Source organism: Corapipo altera, unplaced genomic scaffold (genome assembly GCF_003945725.1).
Source record: "Corapipo altera isolate COAL_440 unplaced genomic scaffold, ASM394572v1 1b, whole genome shotgun sequence".
NCBI classification, from domain to species: domain Eukaryota; kingdom Metazoa; phylum Chordata; class Aves; order Passeriformes; family Pipridae; genus Corapipo; species Corapipo altera.
The window spans coordinates 3,243,457-3,265,815 of record NW_020884881.1 but is presented as its reverse complement, the minus strand read 5'-3'; the positions used below and the strand labels follow the sequence as shown (position 1 = coordinate 3,265,815).

The 22,359-nt window shown below is 43.5% G+C and overlaps 1 protein-coding gene across 1 annotated transcript; it reads left to right on the top strand.

Moving 5' to 3' along the window:
* Nucleotides 1-7,696: 7,696 nt before the first annotated feature.
* SELENOO (selenoprotein O) lies at nt 7,697-21,396 on the top strand. Its single transcript, XM_027639881.1, has 9 exons — nt 7,697-8,246; nt 9,631-9,834; nt 10,773-10,953; nt 13,701-13,831; nt 14,177-14,457; nt 14,799-14,949; nt 16,586-16,771; nt 17,808-17,964; nt 18,874-21,396. The coding sequence occupies exons 1-9, from the start codon at nt 7,702-7,704 to the stop codon at nt 19,066-19,068; spliced, it is 2,031 nt and encodes a 676-aa protein (XP_027495682.1). The 5' UTR covers nt 7,697-7,701; the 3' UTR covers nt 19,069-21,396.
* The last annotated feature ends 963 nt before the right edge of the window (nt 21,397-22,359 follow it).

The window sequence follows — 22,359 nt, the reverse complement described above, 5'->3', positions numbered from 1 at the left end:
AGTTTGTACATGAGACACCAGGACTAGCAGAAGCAGCTGTCCAAAGAAGCTGGCAGGGGGATGTCTCAATATCCCTTCCCTTGTCACTTGCTTTCTCTCTCTACTCTGAGGAGGCAGCAGCAGCAAAGGTGGGGCTACCTTTACCCTCAGTCCCTGTTGGGAAAAGGGGGGAGGTGGGAGTATTTGTGCACTGTTCCATCACAAGATCTTGTCCTTTGGGTTCTGACACTTGGCCTGGCTCTGACTCCTTGGTAGCTCCCTGCTGGGGATGGCTGTGCTGCAAAGTGAGGAAACGCTTTTGCTGGATGCTTTGTCAGTTTGTGCAGTACTACACAGGAAAGCTTTAGTGGTGTTAGTTTGGTGGGGTACGATATAAACAGCCACTTTAACACTCACCTTATCCAAGATACTTGGTACTGATGTATCATGACTGATGCAAGAGGGAAAGTGGGAAGGATCAGACTTTAAAAAAAAAATCAAAAACCTATTATGTACTTCTTGCAGCTTCAATAGGTTGTGTCTCCTCCCAGCTAAGTGACATTCTTTCAGTGGTAAGATGTCCCTGCTTTAGGCTACAGAGATGATTCACAAACTGAACAAAGTAATGAAGAGTGGTACTTGATTACAGTGTGGTGGTTATTAATGTGATGTGTCTCTGCAGTGACTAAACTGCACATCTGCCTTCTCCAGGGCCAGCAGGAGTGTTTGTTCCATCCCTGGAGTTGTGTGTGGGCAAGGCTGGCAAGACTGCTCAGGGCTTCACCTTTGTGGGAGTGCAGCAGGGTTCTGGGTGTGCACCACCTGCCACTGAGCATCTTCTCTCCACCTCCCTGCTGCCATCCCCCTGTTGTCTCTCACCTCATGATTAGAGCCCGAGTTCTTTGGAGCTGAGACACACTGTTGCATTTAGCTGTAAAGTACAGGTAATAGTAATGATTTGGTGCCATCTACTGACTGCATATGGTTTACCCAGTATGTCCAGTTTTAGATGGAAGTAGCTAATGGACTCTGAGGCTATTCTAGAGAAGAAGGTAAGTGTGCACACTTGGAGAGGTTTAGTATTGACCCACCAATGTGGTACCTGCTGTTAACTGAAATGACACAAAACAGGAACATCCTGAATAAGTATGCCTTGTGATATGCATTCATTTATCTTTTTTTCTTTTTGTGATTGTATTGATGCTTGAGAGGCAGATTCTTGATGAATCAGTAATACCATTTTAGTCTTCCCTTAAAAAAAAAAAGTATCTCCCATAATTATATTGATTCTAGGGTACTTCATGGAAAAGAAGGAATTACACTGGTAATTACACCATCATTTTACTCTTGTAAGAATCATGGGTTTAAAATTACTTAAATTGTTGTGAATTGTTTAATTTACCCCATTTCAAGGACAGACTTAATTTGCCCATCATGTAAGACCCAACACCTCAGCAGACCATTACTCTCATTCTTCTAAAAATTTTAACATATTTTTGTTTGTTGCACTGAGTGACTGCTGCTCTTCTAAAGCAACTGGAGGCTGTGGGCATCTTACCCAAGACCACATCTACCATGACCACCCTGGCAGGCTGTTGGTGCTGCTCTTTAATGTTGGGCAAAGTGGGAGAACTTGGGGAACCCGTAGCAGCCTTGATGGTTTATCATGGTTATCAGCAATTTCTGCTTGGCCACTACATACATGGATTTCTGCCTCTCTGACTGTGCACAGGCAGGCCAATAATGGTGTTCCTGGGTAAGTGATGGTCAGACCTGGTTCTGGGCCTGTTAGTACAGGATTAAGTGCTCTCTGGGACACTCAGGCCTGTTAGAGGAAGGCTCGTGTCAAGCAGCACTCCCATGGCAGCTGGACCCCATGGACCACAGCTCTGTGACTGTGCTGAGGTGCAGCTCTCCTCTTCAGACCAGTTACCCAAGACATAACTGAGGCATGCTGTTTATTGACTGGTGAACACACTAGAAGGAAAACAGACAAACAGAAAAATAACCTAAGTACCATACACTGATCAAGTTACATATTTATGAAAACTGTAAGGCACAGCTATGAAATTACAAACTCTCAATTTCAGATCTAATAATTCTCACACACAGCCAACAGTCAATAGCAGGCTTTTTAAGTCCCAAGGTGCAGGTTCATTCCTCCATGCCACAACATATGGCCATAGACCTAATGGAGTGAGTGAGTCCAGTGAGTTATCCTAGGTGATACCTTCCAGCCTCCCAGGCCTGGAATCTGCAGGTCATCATTGTTACAGGCCATAGATGTCCACACTTCTACCATCAGCTGGAGCCCTCTGGTCTTATTCACTGGACTTCACACCTCATCCTTTCTTCTTCAGCATCACGGCCCACCTTTGCTACCTCCTCTCCTCCACTCAAATCCTTCCCAAATAAACAAACTGCCCCCAGTTACCTCCTCCCCATTGGTCCTGGTTTTGCTACAGCCATACCTAACTGTGGTATTTCTGATGCCTTTACCCAGGCAGTTCCAGCCTTATATGGTGTTACTGGCAGGGATACCAGATGCAGGCAGCCTGGTTTCCCAAGACTCCTGGTTGTCCCCTTTCGTTTATTTCATCTCCTGCTTTTACTAGACTACCCAAATTAGCCTTGATCCCTATGCAAGCTGACCAAGCACAGCAGGATCTTATCTGGCAGTTTACATACTGGAGAACAGCAGCAGAGGCACTTGTTTGTCTCCCTTCTGCCAGCACTGCTGGGGCCTCAGCTCTGTGGGGCTGTGTGCTCCAGCAGGACCTCTTGCTCACAAGCCACCCCCTGGTCTGCCTGCCTTCCTCCAAGGACATTCAGACCACTCTGGGTGCTCAGAAAGCTCAATCCCTTCTGGCTGGAAGCCACCACAGCTGTTAGCAACACAGGCAACATGTTCAACTGGGCACCTACCCACACTCTTTCCTTTTGAAACAAAGTATATAAAAATAAAGAACAATGTGACTTCTATCATAACTAATAACAAGTACAGGATTAAGTGCATTAAGTGCTGAGTAGAAGTACTTTTGGAAACCAACCCATGGATATGTCATGCCAGCAATGTACAGTTCACAATTTCAGTCCCCAATTCTGACAGTTCCCTACTCGCCGCCAAGGTGGTCTCAGGCTTGCAACTTCTTGTCTATTCTCTGTTTTCTTGGCTCTCTTCCATGTGTTGTCACGTTGACCTCTTCCCAGCAAGGCCTCTCAGCTCCCAGACAGACATCATTAGTCCCTCAGCAATGGATATAATATCACGTCTTTGGTCTTCTCCTGGTGGAGCCATAGGTCCATGTGAGCTTCCCACTCTTCCATTACAGGTAAGGCAACACAAACACAGCCTGTACTGTTACCAAACACCATGCCAGGCTAACGTGCTCCACTGATGAGCAGCAACATCCTCAAGCAGTCCACAACTGACTGTACAGAACGAGTACATATGGTTCATTTAGTTGTCCATTTGCACCAGCAGTTGATGACACTTCCCTTGTAATATGGGATCTTTTTGTTGTACTATCCATAAGAACAGAGATGATCCATCTGAAAAAGCTGTTTTAATAACTAAAAATTGAGTTTGAGTACAACAGATATTTAATTTAATCCCTTACAGTTTGTTGTTTTGTTTGATTGGGATTTTTAACTTGGCAGTTGCTTTTACACCACATGCCATATTTGGTAGTTATCACTGCTATTGCATTAAACAGCAAGTTTGTTACCCATTTACCTTGTCTATGATTCAAAATTACTGCCAATTTCCATAGACAATCACAGAACAGTTGAGGTTGGAAGGGACCTCTTGAGATTATCTGATCCAACCCACTGCTCAAGCAGGGTCACCTAGAGTTGGTTGCCCAGGACTGTCTGCAGATACTTTTAAGTATCTCCAAGGATGCAGACTTTGCAATCATAAGAGATGCACAACTCATGTCACATTTCAGAGTATTCTAGAAGAGTTACATGCCTCACATATCAATTCTCCATCTCTTTCCCCATTTTAGAGGATTAATATGGATACTGTAGGGTTTGTGGATACTTGTGGATGGTGTGATTTTAGTTCTAGACGTGCTCAGTGTCCAAAACTAAAACTGCACCACCTGAACAATTAAGAGCATATCAGGTGATACAACTGCATCCCCATCATCACACTGCTTTCAAACGTACCACTGGCATCATGTGCAACTTCTGTGGCTGACCCACACTAGGATCCAATCTATCAGTTCAGTCTTTTTGTACAGTCCATGCCGTCTTACCCGTGGAGTCAGATAATTCTGGAAGAACTAACAAATGCTTATTACTGGGAAACCAAACATCTGAGGTCATATCCAGATCTCATTAAAATTCCTTTGACATATTTCCCAAAGGAAATAAAATTATTAACAGCAGTGGTGATGCTCCCATCCAAACCATTGCTCTTACACCTAGAAGCCAGCTGAACACAATGAACAGCATCTGAAGTGCTTTAACAACATTCCTGATGCTGTTTTAAAACAACAATAAGCATCTTGAAGACAACTGTTCTCAGTGAGGCACTCCACGGTTCACACCTGTGATTGATTTCACAGCCATTTCCTGAAGACCAATCTTGCTTCACCTTAGACAGAAACATTCTCTTTGATTTCCTGGCAGTGAGCCTCATCTATCCATGAAACCCTCTCTTCTTTGTCTCCAATTATTTCTGTGTTTCCCAACCCACAAAACACAATCAGCTCTTAAGTTTTCTTTGGGCCTTCCCCCTTGTACCTGTGGTATGGACAGGACCACATTTCCCAGTGGGGGTGGATTTTCATATTGCTTTATATCAGCGTGCTGCTCCTCAGCTGTGTGTTGAACCTATTAGCTCTCTCCAGCACCCTGCAGGACTGTGGATGGTAGGAGATGTGAGTTTACTGATGTACCCCTACGCCCTCCAGGAACTTCTGGTCTGGTGCATCTGTCAGGTGGTTTCCTTTATCTGAACCCATTAAGATTGGAGGACCACATCCATTCAATACTTCACATAGACACCAATGTATGATGTAGGCAGTAGTCACACACTGCCATTGCCTCTGTCCAGCTTGCTGTTCTGTTAATGGCAAAAAATGTGAACTGACACAAACTCTCCTTCAGCCTCTTGAAGGGGTCCATGTAATCAATTTGCAACTGTTCAAGTGGTGCCCACTCCCAGGAGCCAAAGCCATTACCCAACACAGCCTTACAATTCACAGAATGATTTGGGTTGAAAGTGACCTTTAAAACCATCTAGTCCAAACTCCAGGGCTGCAAGGGGTTTCCAACACCCATGTACTCCACGTCCCTGGACTTCCACAGAAATTGTGAAAATAGGGATTTCTGTGCCATATGGGTACTGGGATAGGAAGAGGCAGGTCTTTGGCTGGAACCACATCATGCTCTTCATTTACTACACTTATTACTCTTTTACTTTTAGATCAGCACTTCACTGCCTTCAGAACTCCTGCGATCACTTCTCTTTCTGAGGCAGTAGCAGAACAATTTTCCCTTGGATAAATCTACCTTGAACTAAACCAGGAGATTCATTCCTAAAATGCTTGCACCTGCTTTTACCAGAATAATCCACCCATTCAGTTTATCCTACCCTACCCACAATTAAGCTTCTACTTCTTTTCCCTTTCTTTTACCCCTTCCTACTCCCAATATCCTGACTGATTTAGCCAGGAGCAGAGGACCCTGATAATCTAATAATGCTGTCTCTTATCACATAGCAATTAAGAAAGCAACTCCTCCAACCCCCCTTCAACAGACTTCATACCTCCACGCAGCCCCTTCCCCCTGCACATCAGGTCAGTGCAATGGAAGTTAATTCCAGTGACACCAGGGGTTGGGACTCCTAATCTTTGGGGTCCCCTGAGGGTGGGTATAGCTTTTTCTTTGGAACAGGGGGAGGAGCCGATAGATTCATCTGCTTCAGTTTTTCCCAAATCTCCTCTTGCTTCATCCCCTTTTCCTGAAGGATTTTCTTCATTTTGGCAAGTAAAACTCCTGTGGGCTGACTATCTAGCTCTCCTTCATTCACTCCCTGGCTTATTAAATATCTCCAAATTGTCCGTCTAGGAATGTATTTCCTCCCCTTTGCCCCAATCCTGTCCTTGTTCGCCATCCCTTTCCCCTGAGGTCCCATCAGGGTGCCCATGTTCTCCAAGGTAGCCATGCACTCACCCAGGGGGCGGCCAATTAAAGTAGACCCCATGCTGATGAAAAACCCCTTGTGCAGCTCAGGAACACGGCAGGCCAGCATCCCCACATCCCCCTGCTCCACGTGCACCTCAAAGATATCGAAGTCAGGGGTCACCGGTTTCTCCCTTTGCTTTAATGCTCGGAGTAAGACATTCCCACACACGTAGGCTGACACCTCCTGGACATCTCTCCAGGGTGCCCCCTCCATGTTGTCTTTGAGAGGCTCATACTCTCCCAGATTTCTGATCACCAGCCTTAAAATCTCTCCTCCCAATATCTCATTAGCAGGCAGGGCTCTGATAATGGCCCCTACCTTGGGCCAGGGCAGCCCGATGGCTGTCACCACCCGCTTCGCCGCTTCGTGCGTGAAGGGAGTGCACTGCTCCAAGGTCCATATTCGGTTCACCCACACGGGCCACCCCTCCTTCTGTTTCCTCCAAACCTCCTCTTTCCTGGACATATCCCCCTCTCCCTGGCCTCTATCTCCCTCCACCGGCTTCACTTTCCTCGCAGCCCCAGCACACACGCCTTGCACGGACGACTCTTCCCGCATCTCCAAACTCCAGCCGTCCCCACCCCACGCCTCTGGGTCCCAGTCTCCCTTACTGAGAGCCGCCACCTGCCTCCGACCCAGACCCTTCCCCAAGGACAGCAGGGTGCCCAGGCACTGCACCTTCCGTCTCAGCCGGGCGTTCTCGGCCGCCTCGGCCCGCAGCTCCTCCCGCAGCTGCTCGTCCTGCTCGCTCAGCCGGGAGCTGTCGCACCGCAGCGCCAGCACCTCGTCGCGGGCCAGCTGCAGACTATCCTGCAGGCTCTGGATGCTCTGCTCCTTCTCTTCCAGCGCCGCCTGCAAGGCCCGCGCCAGGTTGAAGAGCAGCCACTGCAGCGCCGAGCACTTCTTCTCCCCTTTGGGATGGTACAGGGACACGTAGTTCAGCCAGTGCCGCTCCGCCGCTTCTAGCGTGGGGTCCTGCCCGACCACCTTACAGTCCCACGGGTCCCCGCCGTGCTCCAGCATGGCTTGAACCAGCAGACCCCGTTCCTCCTGGCTCGGGGAGTTCTCCGGCTCCTCCCTCTCCTTCGATTTCCCCCCTCTCGTCAGCCAAGACATCTCAGTGCCAGTCAGCACCGGCAGGCGCCGAGCCGGGACTGCCTCGGGCGAGACCACGGATGCCGCCCCCGCGGCTGTCCCTGCCCAGCCGGATCCGGCGCAGCTGAGGAGAATGGGCCGGGCGCCGACCGAGGACGCGGGCACAGCGGCACCGGGGCTCGGGCACAGAGCACCGGGACAGAGCACCGGGACAGAGCACCGGCAGCGCCCGCCACGACAGGGTGGTGGCTCCAGACGTCCGCCCTTCGCGATGCCCCCGGACGGGCTGGATACGGGGCCGCACGGCCAGGGCTTATACATGGCCCCTCCCCGCACCCACTGCCCAGTCCCGTTCCCTGCTCGCCGCTGGCCGGGCGGGGCTCCCCGCGACACCGCCCCCGGCCAGCCCGCCTGCTCGGCGGGGGCGCATGGCCACGGCGCTGCGCAACGCCCGCCGCTTCCCCCCGAGGCTGCTGCCGGCGGTGTCGGGCCGAGCCCGGCGCGGCTCCGCGGGAGCGGCCATGGAGCAGCCCCCACGCGGCCCCGAGCACGGCGGGGGCTGGTTGGGCGCGCTGCGCTTTGACAACCTGGCACTGCGCTCGCTGCCCGTGGACGCCTCGGAGGAGGGCGGCCCGCGGACCGTGCCCGGCGCCTGCTTCGCGCGGGTGCGGCCCAGCCCGCTGCACAACCCGCGGCTCGTGGCCATGTCGCTGCCGGCGCTGGCGCTGCTGGGGCTGGAGGCTCCCGCGGCCGACCCGGAGGCGGCGGAGGCCGAGGCCGCGCTGTACTTCAGCGGGAACCGGGTGCTGGCGGGCGCGGAGCCCGCGGCGCACTGTTACTGCGGGCACCAGTTCGGCAGCTTCGCGGGGCAGCTCGGCGACGGCGCCGCCATGTACCTGGGCGAGGTGCTGGGCCCGCGGGGCGAGCGCTGGGAGATCCAGCTCAAGGGCGCCGGCGTCACCCCCTTTTCCCGGTAAGGCCCGGGGGGAGCGGGGCGGGACCGTGTCGGAACAGCCCGGCGGGGCGCGGGTTTGGGGGAGCAGCGTCCGGTGCCCCCTGCGGGGCGAGCTCGCTGTGCAGGCAGGACCGGGACCGGCTTGCCGGCCCGCAGATCGCGTTAGCAAGGGGCTGTCTCCGTGCTGGGGATCGTTCTCCGGGCAGAGGTCGTCCCGTAAGCCCTCGTGTTTTTTGTTTTTGTTTTCGTTTTTTTTTTAAATCTTGGCATTAGCAAGTGTAATACTTAAATGCCAGACCAGGAGGTGGCAAACTTTTCCTCTGGAAAACGAGTGTAACGGCATCTCCTTCAGGTGGCACGTTACTTCAGTCTCTGGTTATCCTGTACGGGTTTTCCCCCTTTGGGAGAAGAGACCGTGATGACAGTGGGGATGGCGCTGTGTAATACCTACCTGGCTGCTTGCTGCCCTATGGCCCACACAAATGGTATTTAAATGTGGGTGTTTGGTTGTGCTGCTGGTTCTTCTCCCCCATTCTTCCCGGCTGTGGGAGGGAATAGTGGAAAAGCCCCCAGAATGGCATGCTGACCAAATTCCTGCAAGGGTTGTGTATCTTCATTAGTTGCATGAGCCTGCACTACTTTAAATATTTCATGTAATTTTTCCCACTTGCATTTTCCATATTTTTGTTCCAGCTCTGCACAGGCTTGGTAGCACCTTAGTTTCATGCATATGGTCCTCTGACGGCCTTCTTCAGGTCTGTGAAGATTAAGGAAATAACAGTAAAAATCCCAGATATGGTGGTAGCATCATAGATCTGCCCTGGTCAGCTCCTCTGCTTGCTCGTGGCTTTCGAAGTTCTGGGAGTGTGGGCTGAGAACCACCTGCATCTGTTCTCTTTACTTAATATCTATTAAATACACTAGTTTGCTCTTTTTTGTCTGTTCAGGTAGGGGTTTTTTTTAATGCAACTGCTATGCATACCCATATTTAGTGCCTCATTTCTAGAGTACTTACCCAGAAAGATACAAAATAATATTTTTCATTTTATTAAGAGGAAACCATTCACTTGATATACAATAAAATAGCTATACTTGTCCAATTTTTTTTCATTTTTTGGAAAGACTATTACATTAATGAAACCAACAGAGTTAATGATTAGAAGGGATGTGTGTAACTGGAGGGTTTATTTTCTTCTGTGCGGTCTTCATTGCAAGGCTGTTTTGCCCATCTAATTGAACTTTAACAGAAGTTTAAACATCCAGCTTTTGTTTTCAGATATGCCACTACTTTTTTGTTTGGACAGAGCATGACACTTTCAGGCTTTTGTTTCTCCACTGCTACAGAGGAGACAGGAGTTCCTGCCTATATAGCCTAAAAACTGTCCATGTCATCTTGCTGCAGACAAGCTGATGGTCGGAAAGTCCTGCGGTCGAGCATACGGGAGTTCCTGTGCAGCGAGGCGATGTTTCACCTGGGAATACCAACAACAAGGGCTGGGACATGTGTGACGTCTGACTCAAAAGTCGTCCGTGACATATTTTATGATGGGAATCCAAAAAATGAGAGGTGTACAGTTGTTCTGAGAATAGCCTCCACATTTTTAAGGTAAAAACCTATTTTGTTGATTGGTTTGTTTGGTTTTTTTTTTCTTTTAAAACCAAGCACAGCAGTCTTTTAAAATACCGTTTTAAATGTATTCTCCTGACAGTGCTGTTTGTGTGTTTTTTGTTCTGGAGGCTTGGAACTTCTTTTGCTGGGCTGTAGGCAGCTGTTTTTCTTGCCCAGCAGATGGGATGAGCTGGTGTCTTTGCACAGACACAGATAAAACACTAGGAATGCTAACCTGATAGAAAGAAGTAAGTTCTGCAGACTTATTAAGAGATTTTTCATGTTTATGCCTGCACAGAATACCAGTTCTTTTTTGATGATAATAGTGATGGATTGTAGCTCTACCCTTAATTCCAATTCTAAGGTAATACTGTCAAAGTTTGGTTGTACTTTCCCTGCCTGATAAGCGTATGAGGTTCCTGCTCCAGCAGAAGCCAGTGTTTCAGGAGGTTGCCTGTAAGGTAACACAATATTAGAGGAAAGTGAGGTATGAGGAACATATGCCTTCCTATCTATGCATATATGTGTATATGTGCTTCTGTGTGTATACATATGTGGAAAAACCTAACATATGCTTGATATACAGTCTAGCATTAAAGTCCAATTTCTGTACATTTACTTGGGATAAGAATTCTTCTGTAGAAGTGGTCATAAGAAACTTTATTGAACTGGTGTTCAGTACTGGCTAGGGTCTTGATCTGTCAGTTTGGTTCAGTGGATGTATGTGCTTCCTTACTCTGAGCCACCGAGCCTCATTGGGTTCAGTGTAGGAATCTTGGAGGTCTTTTCTCACAGTCGGTTGAAGGATTGGCCTTAAACTCAAGAGATAACGTGCTGTTATTACAACAACAGTAAATGGTTTTACTACATGTAGTGTCAAATGAAGTTAATAGTATCAGATAATTCTAAAACATGTTTTTATTATTTTGAAACAGATTTGGTTCGTTTGAAATTTTTAAACCTCCTGATGAATACACTGGACGCAAGGGTCCCAGCGTTAACCGAAATGATATTCGAATACAGATGCTTGATTATGTGATCCGCACTTTCTACCCAGAAATCCAGGAGGCTTATTCAGATAACAGTATTCAGAGGAATGCTGCTTTCTTCAAAGAGGTAAGGAAGATCAGAGTCTCTTCATAATCCGTAGCAGTTGTCTTTAGGAACTTCATCTGCCAGCACAGATGACTGGAGTCAGTTAATACTTTGTATCATCTCTTTGTCTGAACTATTCTTTTCTTTGAAGAAAGCAGTCTTAAATAGACCTGCTTATTGATGAAAGCAGTGTTGATACTGATCTAACCAACGAAAGCAATTTAACCTTCTTAATAGTAGATCATGATTTCCCTACTCTGGGGAAGTATCCCAAGACTTCTCTCTGTTTGCTGAGACTGCCTTAGACTGTGAGAGAAAGTTCTGGCCGTGACTGTTGGATGATGAGTTGATAGTACTGAAACATTGCTTGAAAAGCATTGTTTTATAAAATAGTGAGAATGCTGAGTCACTTCCTGTGTCTCATTTTTCCAAATTACAAACAGGAATGTTGCTACAAATCACTTGATGAGAACTATAGCTTGTCACCCACTGTGTGCATGTCCAACTCTGTAGTTGATGGCATGTTTACTTCCTGATGGCAGAAAAGTCATGAGACTTGGAGATCTTTGTGGATGCGTTTGTGTGCCCAGTCCTGCCTCTTCCTGCTTTTGGCTGCTTTTCCTGGCCCAGTTACTACTGGTTTTCTTCTGGGCCCCATCCCACTCCCTGCCCGGCCACCTCCCACCCCATCCTTTTCTCATTGCCCCACATCCGGTTTTTTTGTTTATTTGTTGTGCTTCTCCTGCCGCTGCCTGTCTGCTTTCCATGTCTGTGCTAGCACTGCCTTTTGTGTTTTCTCTTATCCTTAATGGAGACTTTCCAGGCTTTTCTCCACCTGAAAAGCATCCCAGTCTCTTCTCTAGTTTGACAAACACATCCATCTTTTTTAGTAGCGGGGAAGTGCTGTCAGCTCAACTCTAACATGTTTTATCTTTCTTTTTGCACTGTGAAAGAAATGGGGAAAAAAAAGTACAAGTGACAGCATTTCACAGCACTGTCTAGAAAACAACATTATCTGTACCTCTCAAATAATTTGTAACTGTTGTTTAAATTTAAATGAATGTGTCCTTCAGATAGTGCTCTTATTTATATACACAAAATACTTGTTTTCTAGTTTGTCTAGCAGTAGAAAAAGGTTGATCAAAAAGAATAAAGCCCAGATTGAGTGCAAAGCTCTATCTTTTCTCATCAGTTTACCCATCTTTGAGTGGCACCCAAGCTTTAATTGCTTTTGGGCATTCCCACTAGGGGAATTTCTTTTTTACCACAGCGCTGGTGGTATGTGATGCATTCATACAAAGACATCCAGCAGTAAGGAACTGCCTTACCGCTGGAGTGCTTTCATTCCAACCCTGGTGGCCAGGATTTTTTTATTTTTAACTTCTACCATCTTCCTGGCACAGAGCCATTGTGCAGGGTGTGCCTCTCCTACTGGTTTAGGGCCTAAGTAATCTGTTTTGGACACATGTAGCTGCTGGCTCCCAACTGCCCCACGAGGAAATGTTCAGGAAAAATGGGTAAAGTACCTCCCATGAGAATGTTGTCAAAAGTAGAAGCATGGGGTCTCAAGGTGAACCAAAAGCTTATGTTCCAAGCATCATTTGTGGTTTTCACTACCTATCAGACCAAGATTTGTCTAATTTTTCTTCTTTATCTGACTGCACATGTTTTAAATAAAAAAAAAAATAGAAAAATTCTGGGTTTAAAGACAGAGGCATAGAAATGTTCAAGGAGAAACAATTCCTAGATAGGTTTTTGAACCTTAATGAAATACACTTACAATGCAGTCTGGAGCAAATAGTTGCTTTGAATTTCTGTACATTGATAGCTGTTCGGGAAGATGAGTGATTTTAACTATGAAAATAAATTTGATTTAAAAGTTTTAGCTAATGGCTACATAAAATTTTTACTTACAGTAATTTAGTAAAGTATTTAAAACCACTTAGGTTTATTTAAAAAACAGGTTAGCTTCTTGAATTTTAGATTTCATAGCATACAGTAGTTCTGACAGGTGGATTAATATATTTAAATAACTATGAATACTTTAGAATATTCCACTGTTTATTTGGTGGATGGGGCACATGCAGTGATTGCAGGATTCCAAAAAATAACTCTCAGCTAAGTAGCAGAAATACCTCTGATGAAGCATGCTTTCAGTAAAGAATTGCATTTAAATAAAATTATCATTGGAATATTTTTACTTAATCTTGTAGCTTTTTTCTGCTCTCAGCAAATCGAGGTAAGTGCTTATCAGCACTAAAACCTGTTTGCAGGGAATAATTTTTTTGTGTAAACCATTTAACTTCCTGTAAATCACTCCTACGTACTAGGTAAACCAGAAGAATAACTTCATACTGGGCTTTGTTGCATATAGTTAATTTTATTTCTTAGACTTTGCTTATGTGTTCTTCTGCCTGTAGTTACTCCTTAAAATTAGTAATAGGCAAAAGAATATATTTGTATAATGGTTAGATTAGTACTCAAGTCTGTCTCCAGTGCATTTTAAAGCTATTCTGTTGACTTGCAAGTCGAGCATGGAAGGAGAGAATAGGAGGCAAATGGAAATGGGAGACAGAGTAACAGGGCAGTCACTAACAGGAGGAGAGAGGCAAGCTGTCCTTAAGATGTCTGTGTGTATGACATACTGCCAGAATCTGCTTCCATCAGAGCTGTAGAAACATCAGTTCAGACTAGGAAATGCTTGGAAATACATAAATGTGTTGGAAATACTTTGTGACGAAAAATGGGAGAAATATATTTGTTTTTAGATAACCAAACGAACCGCAAGGTTGGTGGCTGAGTGGCAGTGTGTTGGGTTTTGCCATGGTGTGCTGAACACAGATAACATGAGCATCGTTGGACTGACCATTGACTATGGCCCGTTTGGATTCATGGACAGGTCAGTGTGGCAGCGTTATTTGAAATGTGCATATGTACATGCTATGTAGAACAGTCCTGGTATTCATGGTTGCTCTAATATTTTAACTCTAAAGTAGTTTTATTAATTCTCTTTATGGCAAAGAAGGTTAAGTTAGTTCTAGTTGTCTTCTTTTCAACTTCTTTTTAACTGTTCACAGCATCCCTAACTGTTAGGCTGTAGCCCATGGGTTTGGGAAAAGAATCAAGGAGTGTTCCCTTTCAAATTTTTTAGTTCCTAGAGCAGACTAAAATAATAAAAGTACTACTTCTCACAGTACTGGTGTCTAGTTAACTAGAAGAATGCTTATTATTTCTTCATTTGTAGGTATGACCCTGAGCACATTTGCAATGGTTCTGATAATACAGGGCGCTATGCTTACAACAAACAGCCAGAGATTTGCAAGTGGAACCTGGGGAAACTTGCTGAAGCTCTAGTTCCAGAGCTGCCTTTGGAAATAAGTGAACTCATCCTGGAAGAGGAATATGATGCAGAATTTGAGAAACATTATTTGCAGAAGATGAGGAAAAAACTAGGCCTAATCCAGCTGGAATTAGAAGAAGATAGTAAGCTAGTATCTGAACTCCTTGAAACCATGCATCTCACAGGTTGGTGAAGAGGAGGTTATTATTTAATAGCCCATCAGTATCTATAGTCAACCCAAAATATAATTTATAGCTTGACCTTACAAGAAAGTAGCCTTGTGCAACTACATTGTCATCTGAGAGAACAACAACAGACTGAAAAATAATTACCTTATTGTGAACTGTGGAGTAGTTGTTGCCTTATATAGGACTCGTGCCTCACATTTGCACCCTCACTGAGGGAACAGTTTATTTGCCTCTTCAGAGTGATGACCTGTACTGCTGTAGAGGGAGGTAGGAAGGAGGTATGGGACCAGTTGTCCTGCTGATTTATTAGTTGCATTACTCATACCACACTTTTTCAGGTGGAGACTTCACAAATATTTTCTACTTGCTGAGTTCATTCTCAGTGGACATTGATCCTTCAAAATTTGAAGATTTCTTAGAAGAGCTTACAAGTCAATGTGCTTCTGTGGAAGAACTGAAAGTTGCTTTCAAACCACAGATGGATCCAAGGTATTATCCCACTTAAATGCTTTTAGCTTTTACTTGTAGTTTCAGTATAACCATAATGAACTCTGCATGGCATGTAATATTTGACTAATTTTAAGATTGGAAATATCACTGTCAAGTAGATACATCATCTATGACTTGCAGCAGTTGGCTCTTGGATTAAAGTTTCCGAGCTTTAGTTGGCCCATTTTTTTTCCCTCCCCTGTCTCTGCTGACTGAGGCAATGAGAGAGCCAAATAATGAAGTGATACAAAAGAATTTTACAGAAGAAATGGATGTGGACTGTAATGCTACTGTCTTCTGCTAATGTACTGTCAGCAAAAAAAGTCACTTTCAGCCACCAATGTTCTGGCCTAAGTATAACCTAAATGCCCACTTTAGGTATAGTCCATGTCTGATTTGTTCTGCAGTCCAACTACTCTGAGCATGTTCAACTGCTGCTTATAACAGTGATTGCATCCGTTTTTCACTTCTTGCAGAGGAGGGAAAAAATAAAGGTATTTTCAGTATGTTCCCCTCCCCCCCACTTTGCTTAATAAGTGCTCCATGGAGGTAATGAACCTACCAAATTTTTCAGCTTTTTCTTTGTGTTGATACCACAATATGAATATAGTTTGTGTAATAGAGATGAGACAGTATTTTTTAAACACTGCATTCAGGTCTAGAGAAACATGAAAAGCAGCTATAAATCATCATGATATGGGTGAGTACATAACTGATTTTTTTAATTGCAGCTCTTGGATATCATAGAGGTAGGCATGTCAGATGTATAAATCATATTTGCATAGTACTTTATATAAACTCAGAAATTAAAGCACCCAACTTAGCTCTGCTTACTAAAAGTAGGAAAGTATAACCAACTATAATGAGTTTTCTTTTGAGGCCAGGGAATAATATTTATTTTCTCCTTCATAAAGGAGATAAACATACTTAGTGTATTTTGATAGGCTGTGACTCTGGTTTTTTATTTTACTTTATGCTGTACTTTAGTTATTAATCCAGGAAAAATAAAAGTTAGCTAACATGGTATCAAAAAATAAGGTGAAACACCAGCTAACACAATAAAATGTGAAAAGATAAGTCCTAATCAAACTTGCAACAAAACAGTCTGGATATTGTTAGGAATTTATTACCAAAAAGCAGTTCTCATTCTGTGATTTAAACTGACGAACTGAAAATATTAAACATAGTGTTGTCTCATGCAATTTAAATGAAGTATGTTTCCCCATATCATTTAGGTTTTTATTAGTACTGATAAAATCGGTAGGTGTTAAAGAAATAAGAAAACCCCAAACAACAAAACTTGTGAATTCTGTATTATCTTGATAGCTAAGTAAGATCAAATTTTTTATTCCAAATTCATTTCAAAGTTCCAAGGGTATTTTGATAAGACCTGCACAACTAAACTCAACTGATAATTCTGAAAATCTACTGTCTGCTCTTTATATACCAGGGGGAAAGAAAAATAAAAGTAGGATAATTTATAATTTTAAAAATGGTTTTGTTAATTATGAATTTCTGTTATTTCTAAATCATAGTTTGTTGTGAACGTTTTCATATCTAGTTTGATTGCTAAGAGTTGCTTCTTGACAGGCAGCTCAACTTCAATATCTAATGTGTTTTTTCTTTTTGTTCCTAGACAACTGTCAATGATGCTGATGTTGGCTCAGTCTAATCCGCAGCTGTTTGCATTAATTGGAACAAAAGCTAATATAAATAAAGAATTAGAACGCATTGAACAATTCTCTAAACTGCAGCAGTTAACAGCTGCTGATTTACTCAGCAGAAATAAAAGACACTGGAAGGAATGGCTGGAGAAATACAGGTAAAGTTTCTCAGTATTCATAGCACTATATTTTTGCATTTTGAGAACGATGTGCCTGTCTCATGAAAGGCACCCTCTCTCAAACATAGATTAGGAGAAATAGGGAGGACATCCAGCTCAGAATATTATCTGCTTCAGTGTCTTTGTTGCTGTGAAAGTTCAAAGGCATCTTTGTACTTTGTTTGCTAGATTTCGTGGTAGGTTGAGGGTGTAGAAATCACCTAGCATCAAATCTAGTATTAAAAGTGCTTCAAGAGTGTTGATGTTGATTCTAACAGAGACTAATTTCAGTTGTGAACTTTTAAGTGCTCAGTAACTACAACTGACTGACCTCTAAACATTTTATCCTTCGAATTTTTTTTTTTCTGAAAGAAAAAAATCTATGTATTAATATAGAAATCAAGTAGAATTATTCTTAATCAAAGAGTAGCTGTAAAAGAAATCGTGGCCATGCAAAAAATGTCCAGACTCTTCTAAAACCTAAGTGTTAGCAGGGTTTTTTGCAAAGAAAACCCCTGAGTAGAGCGTTAGTTGTTTGTACTGTATGGATTAGGTCCTTTCTTTACCTGGCTGATCTTGTTCTCCAGTGGGGCTCACTTTTAGTGAGTATTACTGATAAAAAGTAGATCAAGCTGCCTCAGCTGTATTGCATCCCTTTGCTTTTATCAGAACAGCAAAACCTTAACCAATAAACAAGCATAGAAATACTTAAAAGACAAGACCTGAATGTGGCAGTCTTTGTGGAGCAATGCAGAACAGACCAGTGTCTTGATCTGACTTTGAGAGAACACAAAAGCTGTGGTGTGCCACTTCCTTGAGCCTTGTCAGGACCTGCTGACGGTCTGTAGTGCTGCTTTTATGAATGAAGTGACGTTTTATATTCTGTTGTCATGCTGCATTTTATAAACTGAGAGGATTATAGATGACGTAATGTTTATTAAGAACTGCAAACTAAGGATCTCAAAGCAAGGAAACATATCAACTTCCACATATGATTCTTGATCCAAACCCGTTGTTGTCACTTGCTTAATTTCAGAGTCCGTTTGCAAAAAGAAATAGAAAGTGTTGGTGATGCTGATGCCTGGAACACTGATCATGTGAAGGTCATGAATTCAAACAATCCAAAATATATCTTGAGAAATTATATTGCCCAGAATGCCATAGAAGCAGCTGAAAATGGGGATTTCTCAGAGGTATGCTATTACTACTTACACCCTCTCTAGGTTTGCCTGGATATGTAGTGCTGGTGTAGATGACTGACATTATGCTTGCCAAGATTTGGTCTGGCATCTTGGGCAGTTAGTGCATTGGAAATTCACTGTTCAGGAGGTCTGTATTGTTTTTGAGGAGACTGTAATTTTAATGACTGCAGAACAAATAACTGAATCAAAAATCTGACTCTCTACTTCACCAGCTTTTGTAGGCTGACCCCAGGACAAGACACTTACCCTTGCTTTTTCTTTCTTAAGGTGGTATTTATCTTGGGAGGCAGTTGAGGATTAATTTATACTTGTTCTTGCTGTGCTAAGTGTTATCATAGAATCAACTGGGTTGGAAAAGATCTCTGACATCATCAAGTCCAACCCTTGATCCAACACCACCATGGTTACTATTCCATGGCACTAAGTGCCACATCCAGTCTCATCTTAAAAACCTCCAGGGACAGTGAATCCACCACCTCCCTGAGCAGCCCATTCCAGTGCCTGATTACTCTCTCTGTAAAAGATTTTTTCCTAGTATTCAACCTAAACCTCCCCTGGCACAGCTTAAGCTTATCTTTTAAAACTTATGGCTTTCACCTATGGGCTTCAGCACAGGAAATGTTACATGCAGAATATGGGGAAATTAATTTGTTTTGAGAAAAGTACTTGCATTTCAGGTTTTTTGAGCTTGAGTCCTATACAGATACAAACCCAGTTACAATTACTGATTTTCTGATTTCAGCTTATTTGATATGTATATTGTTCACCTATTTAATATTTGGCTTGTCTGGAGTTCATGTATTAAATACAATATACTGATTATTTGGTGTGAAGTTCTTCTCCACATCATTTTTCCTTCACTTTCTAAATTCTCATAACCATGCAATGTTTTCTCTCTAGGTAAGAAATGTACTGAAACTTTTAGAGCATCCATTCCAAGAAGCAGAAGGTTTCAGGGAGGTAAAGGAAGATGCAGAAGAGGAGGGAGCAACTGCCACAGGAGCTGCTTGTGCTGAAGAGACCAGAAGCAGACTACCATATTGCAGCAAACCTCCACTTTGGGCTTCAGAGCTGTGCGTTACATGATCTTCATAACTGCCTTGTTTTGTTTTTTGCTGTAAACTGAAGACTCTGATCCTCCTTCAGCAGTGAAGAATTCAGCAAGGCAAATATCAAAGTGCTATTAAGTTATTGAAGCAACCCTACATTTGGATGCATCTGCAGCACTCTTCATCTGTGCTTAATTTGAAGCAATTGTTGATCAGCGGAACAAACCAATGACAATTAACAGTTCCTATACATCAGTAATCTCAGTGTTTTGAGGCTGAAAGTATTTCCTTTATCCATACTACATCACAAGTGTAAAGCAATATTTTATGCTGAGGCAGGCTGAATTTTGAACATCCAAATGCAGTTGTTGTTATGTGAAGACAAAAATAGCAAGACAGGAATCTGATCTGTTTTTGTCCGATGTCTTAACTAATAGTACTTCTAATATTTATTTACTGCTTTCTCTATACAGGAACTTCTAGTCTTCTTTAATGGAGGAACAAATTCAGTGTTGCTTATTTGAAGCTATGTTTCATTTAATTAAGTAGTTCATTTCTTGTGAACCTTCAGATTGGTATTTAATCATTATCTATTTTCAGAGAGTTTGTGCAGGGCAGGCTCAAGTTTGGGGGGAGGAATCAAATTTTTTTTAAGAGCAGAATTAAGGGAGTTTATATACATTTGCACTTGAAAACTTGGTGGTGAAGTTTATTCAGGCTCAGGATGTTGCATACAACATGTGTAAATATTTACTAAACTCATGAGTGCAGTTTGTAAGCCAGTTGCCTCGGGCAGGATCCATTAGCCAAATTAGTGAACCTTAAACTACCCCAGCACTCAAATCCATGTTCACTGTGTATTTTTTTCTGTGCTTCTAAGTCTCGCTGTATGAGAAGCGTGTATGTGGGGTGCCTGCTCATCACACTGGTCAGTGGGGTTGTTCCATTCCCAGTCTGGTCTTGCACCATTTAGTTTACTTACATGGTCTTTGAAAAATCTTTAAGTTTGAAGTTGCCATTCAGAAATGTGCTATTTGAACTTGTGTGAAAGATGATGGAGGATGTGGGAGGAGAACAGGAGCTGACTTGCTTGCGGGTTACTTATTGGTAACGTTTCTGTTGAGGTTTCAGGGGAAAGTTGGTTGCCATTATTGCCACATTAGCAAAAGAGAGTTGTTCTGTAATCAGTTGTTACTTACCTTTCTGAACTTCTTTCTAAAAGGCTGTGTTACTGGTTCAGATACCTGCAAAGTTTGTTTTAATGCAAAGGCTTCTCTTTTCCAAAGAGACCACTATCTTACACTGTGATTTATGTGTATTTAAGTAAATTCTTCCACTACTCCTGTGCAAGCTTGGTATTAGCTCAGGTAGAATTGTGCTCTTTTAAGTCTTCCTCAATACGAGCTGTTGAAAAACAGGAAGAACAGTTGGACTGCTGCTTATCTGTCTGTACTAATAATCAGTTTGTCCTCCTTAGTGCTGCAGTACACAGACTATGTTTTGAATGTAAACATTCACTCTGTCCTGCCTTTAAGCTGAAGAAACTGATTTGTGACAAACTAGAATCTCTGACAAGTACAGCACTTTCTGTGAGGTTTTGGAGTTCTTGCAGAAAAGGACAAAATAAAGGTGTATTTACATAGCCCATGGAAGAATGGTGCAGTTGAAAGAGGAAGCACCTCGAAGAAGTAGGCAGCAACTAATGCCAGCCAGTGCAGCTGATCATCTTCTAGGAATAATGCATTTTTGTGGGAGTTTGAGACTTTTATTGAGGATTAGCCTTCCTCTAAACTTGGGGTACTGGAATCAAACCATTTAATGGAAACTTCTAGCAGAAAGTGAGGGCTGGTTAAAAAGGACTGCACCAGAGAGGGAAAGTGTGCCAGCAGTTTGAAAGAGGCTTCAAACATTTCCCTGCGGAATCAGTGGTCTCTTATGGTGTGCCTGGTCTAGAAGGGGAGTAATGGAGTGGGGAGAAGTTGCTCCAAGCTGATTGACATAACTGCTGATTTTGCTTCTCAGTTTACGTCCTTCCTTGTGGGAAGCAAAGGGGAACAGAGTTTTAGAGGAGCTCTGTCCAAGCTTTTGGCTTAACAGAATGGTCTAACATGTAATGATCCTTAACCATACCTAAGGGATCAAGTCTTTTTAATGGCATCCTGATAATAATTTAGGGACATTGAGTAGATCTGTATTAATAGCGGTATGGAGAAGGAGAACAATATTATAACTCTGTGTTTGAACATAGGAGAATTTTAATTAACTAGCAAATTGTTGTCACCTATAATGCCAAAATCATGGAGATACTTTGAAATAACTTACTAGTAATGTTATCCTTAAAAAGGAAAATGAATACTACAGTGAGAAACAAAAATGTGGTGGTGTTTGCTGTTCAATAGATTTTTGCTTACATGTAGATCAAGATCTACATGTAGATTCTTTGCTTACATGCAAGAGGTCTAGCAAGATTGGAATGCTGAATGCAGTACTCTGGTGTGGCTGCTTTGGTGTGCCACTCACTAAAGTTGTATTTGTCATAAGATGTTCACCAACAGAAAGAAATATGGAGTGTATTCACATAGTCTAACTGCACTGACATCCAACTGCTCAGTTTCCCAGTGCATGCAATAACATCAGTGCTTTGTATTTGAAGAAGTGTGATGATCTGAAGCCAAGTGGAATGCTTGTGCTCTTCCAGCACTCTCATTTCAGAAGGCAGGTCATAGTTTCATCTCTGATGATAGTTTCTTCTGTTCTTGTTCCTGGAGCAGTGTGGAAGCAGGAGGTTGTTCAGGACAATTAGACCAAATTTTGTCCAGGTAAGATCAGTTCTTCAGAGAGAAGGGAACACAGCTTATAGCATTTGAGAGTCTAAATACTTTAATCATAAATTGCTTTTTTATTTTTACAGCTTGTATTTGCAATAGGTAGACCTGAAAATTATATTTCTTACTGGTCAAATATTCTGCTTGTATAAAAGCCATGGAGTTTGACAGGTGCACTGTTTGCTGGGTTAAGAACTGGCTGGACGGCAGGGCCCAGAGAGTGGTGATGAATGGTGGTTGACAGCAGGCTGAACATGAGCCAGCAGTGTGCTCAGGTGGCCAAGAAGGCCAATGGCATCCTGACCTGTGTCAGGAACAGTGTGGCCAGCAGGACAAGAGAAGGGATTCTTCCCCCATACTCAGCACTAGTTTGGCTGCACCTCAGGTACTGGGTTCAGTTCTGGGCCCCTCGGTTCAGGAAGGGTGTTGAGGTGCTGGAGAGTATCCAAAGAAGGGCAATGAGGCTGGTGAAGGGACTGGAGCACAAGTCCTATGAGGAGTGGCTGTGGGAG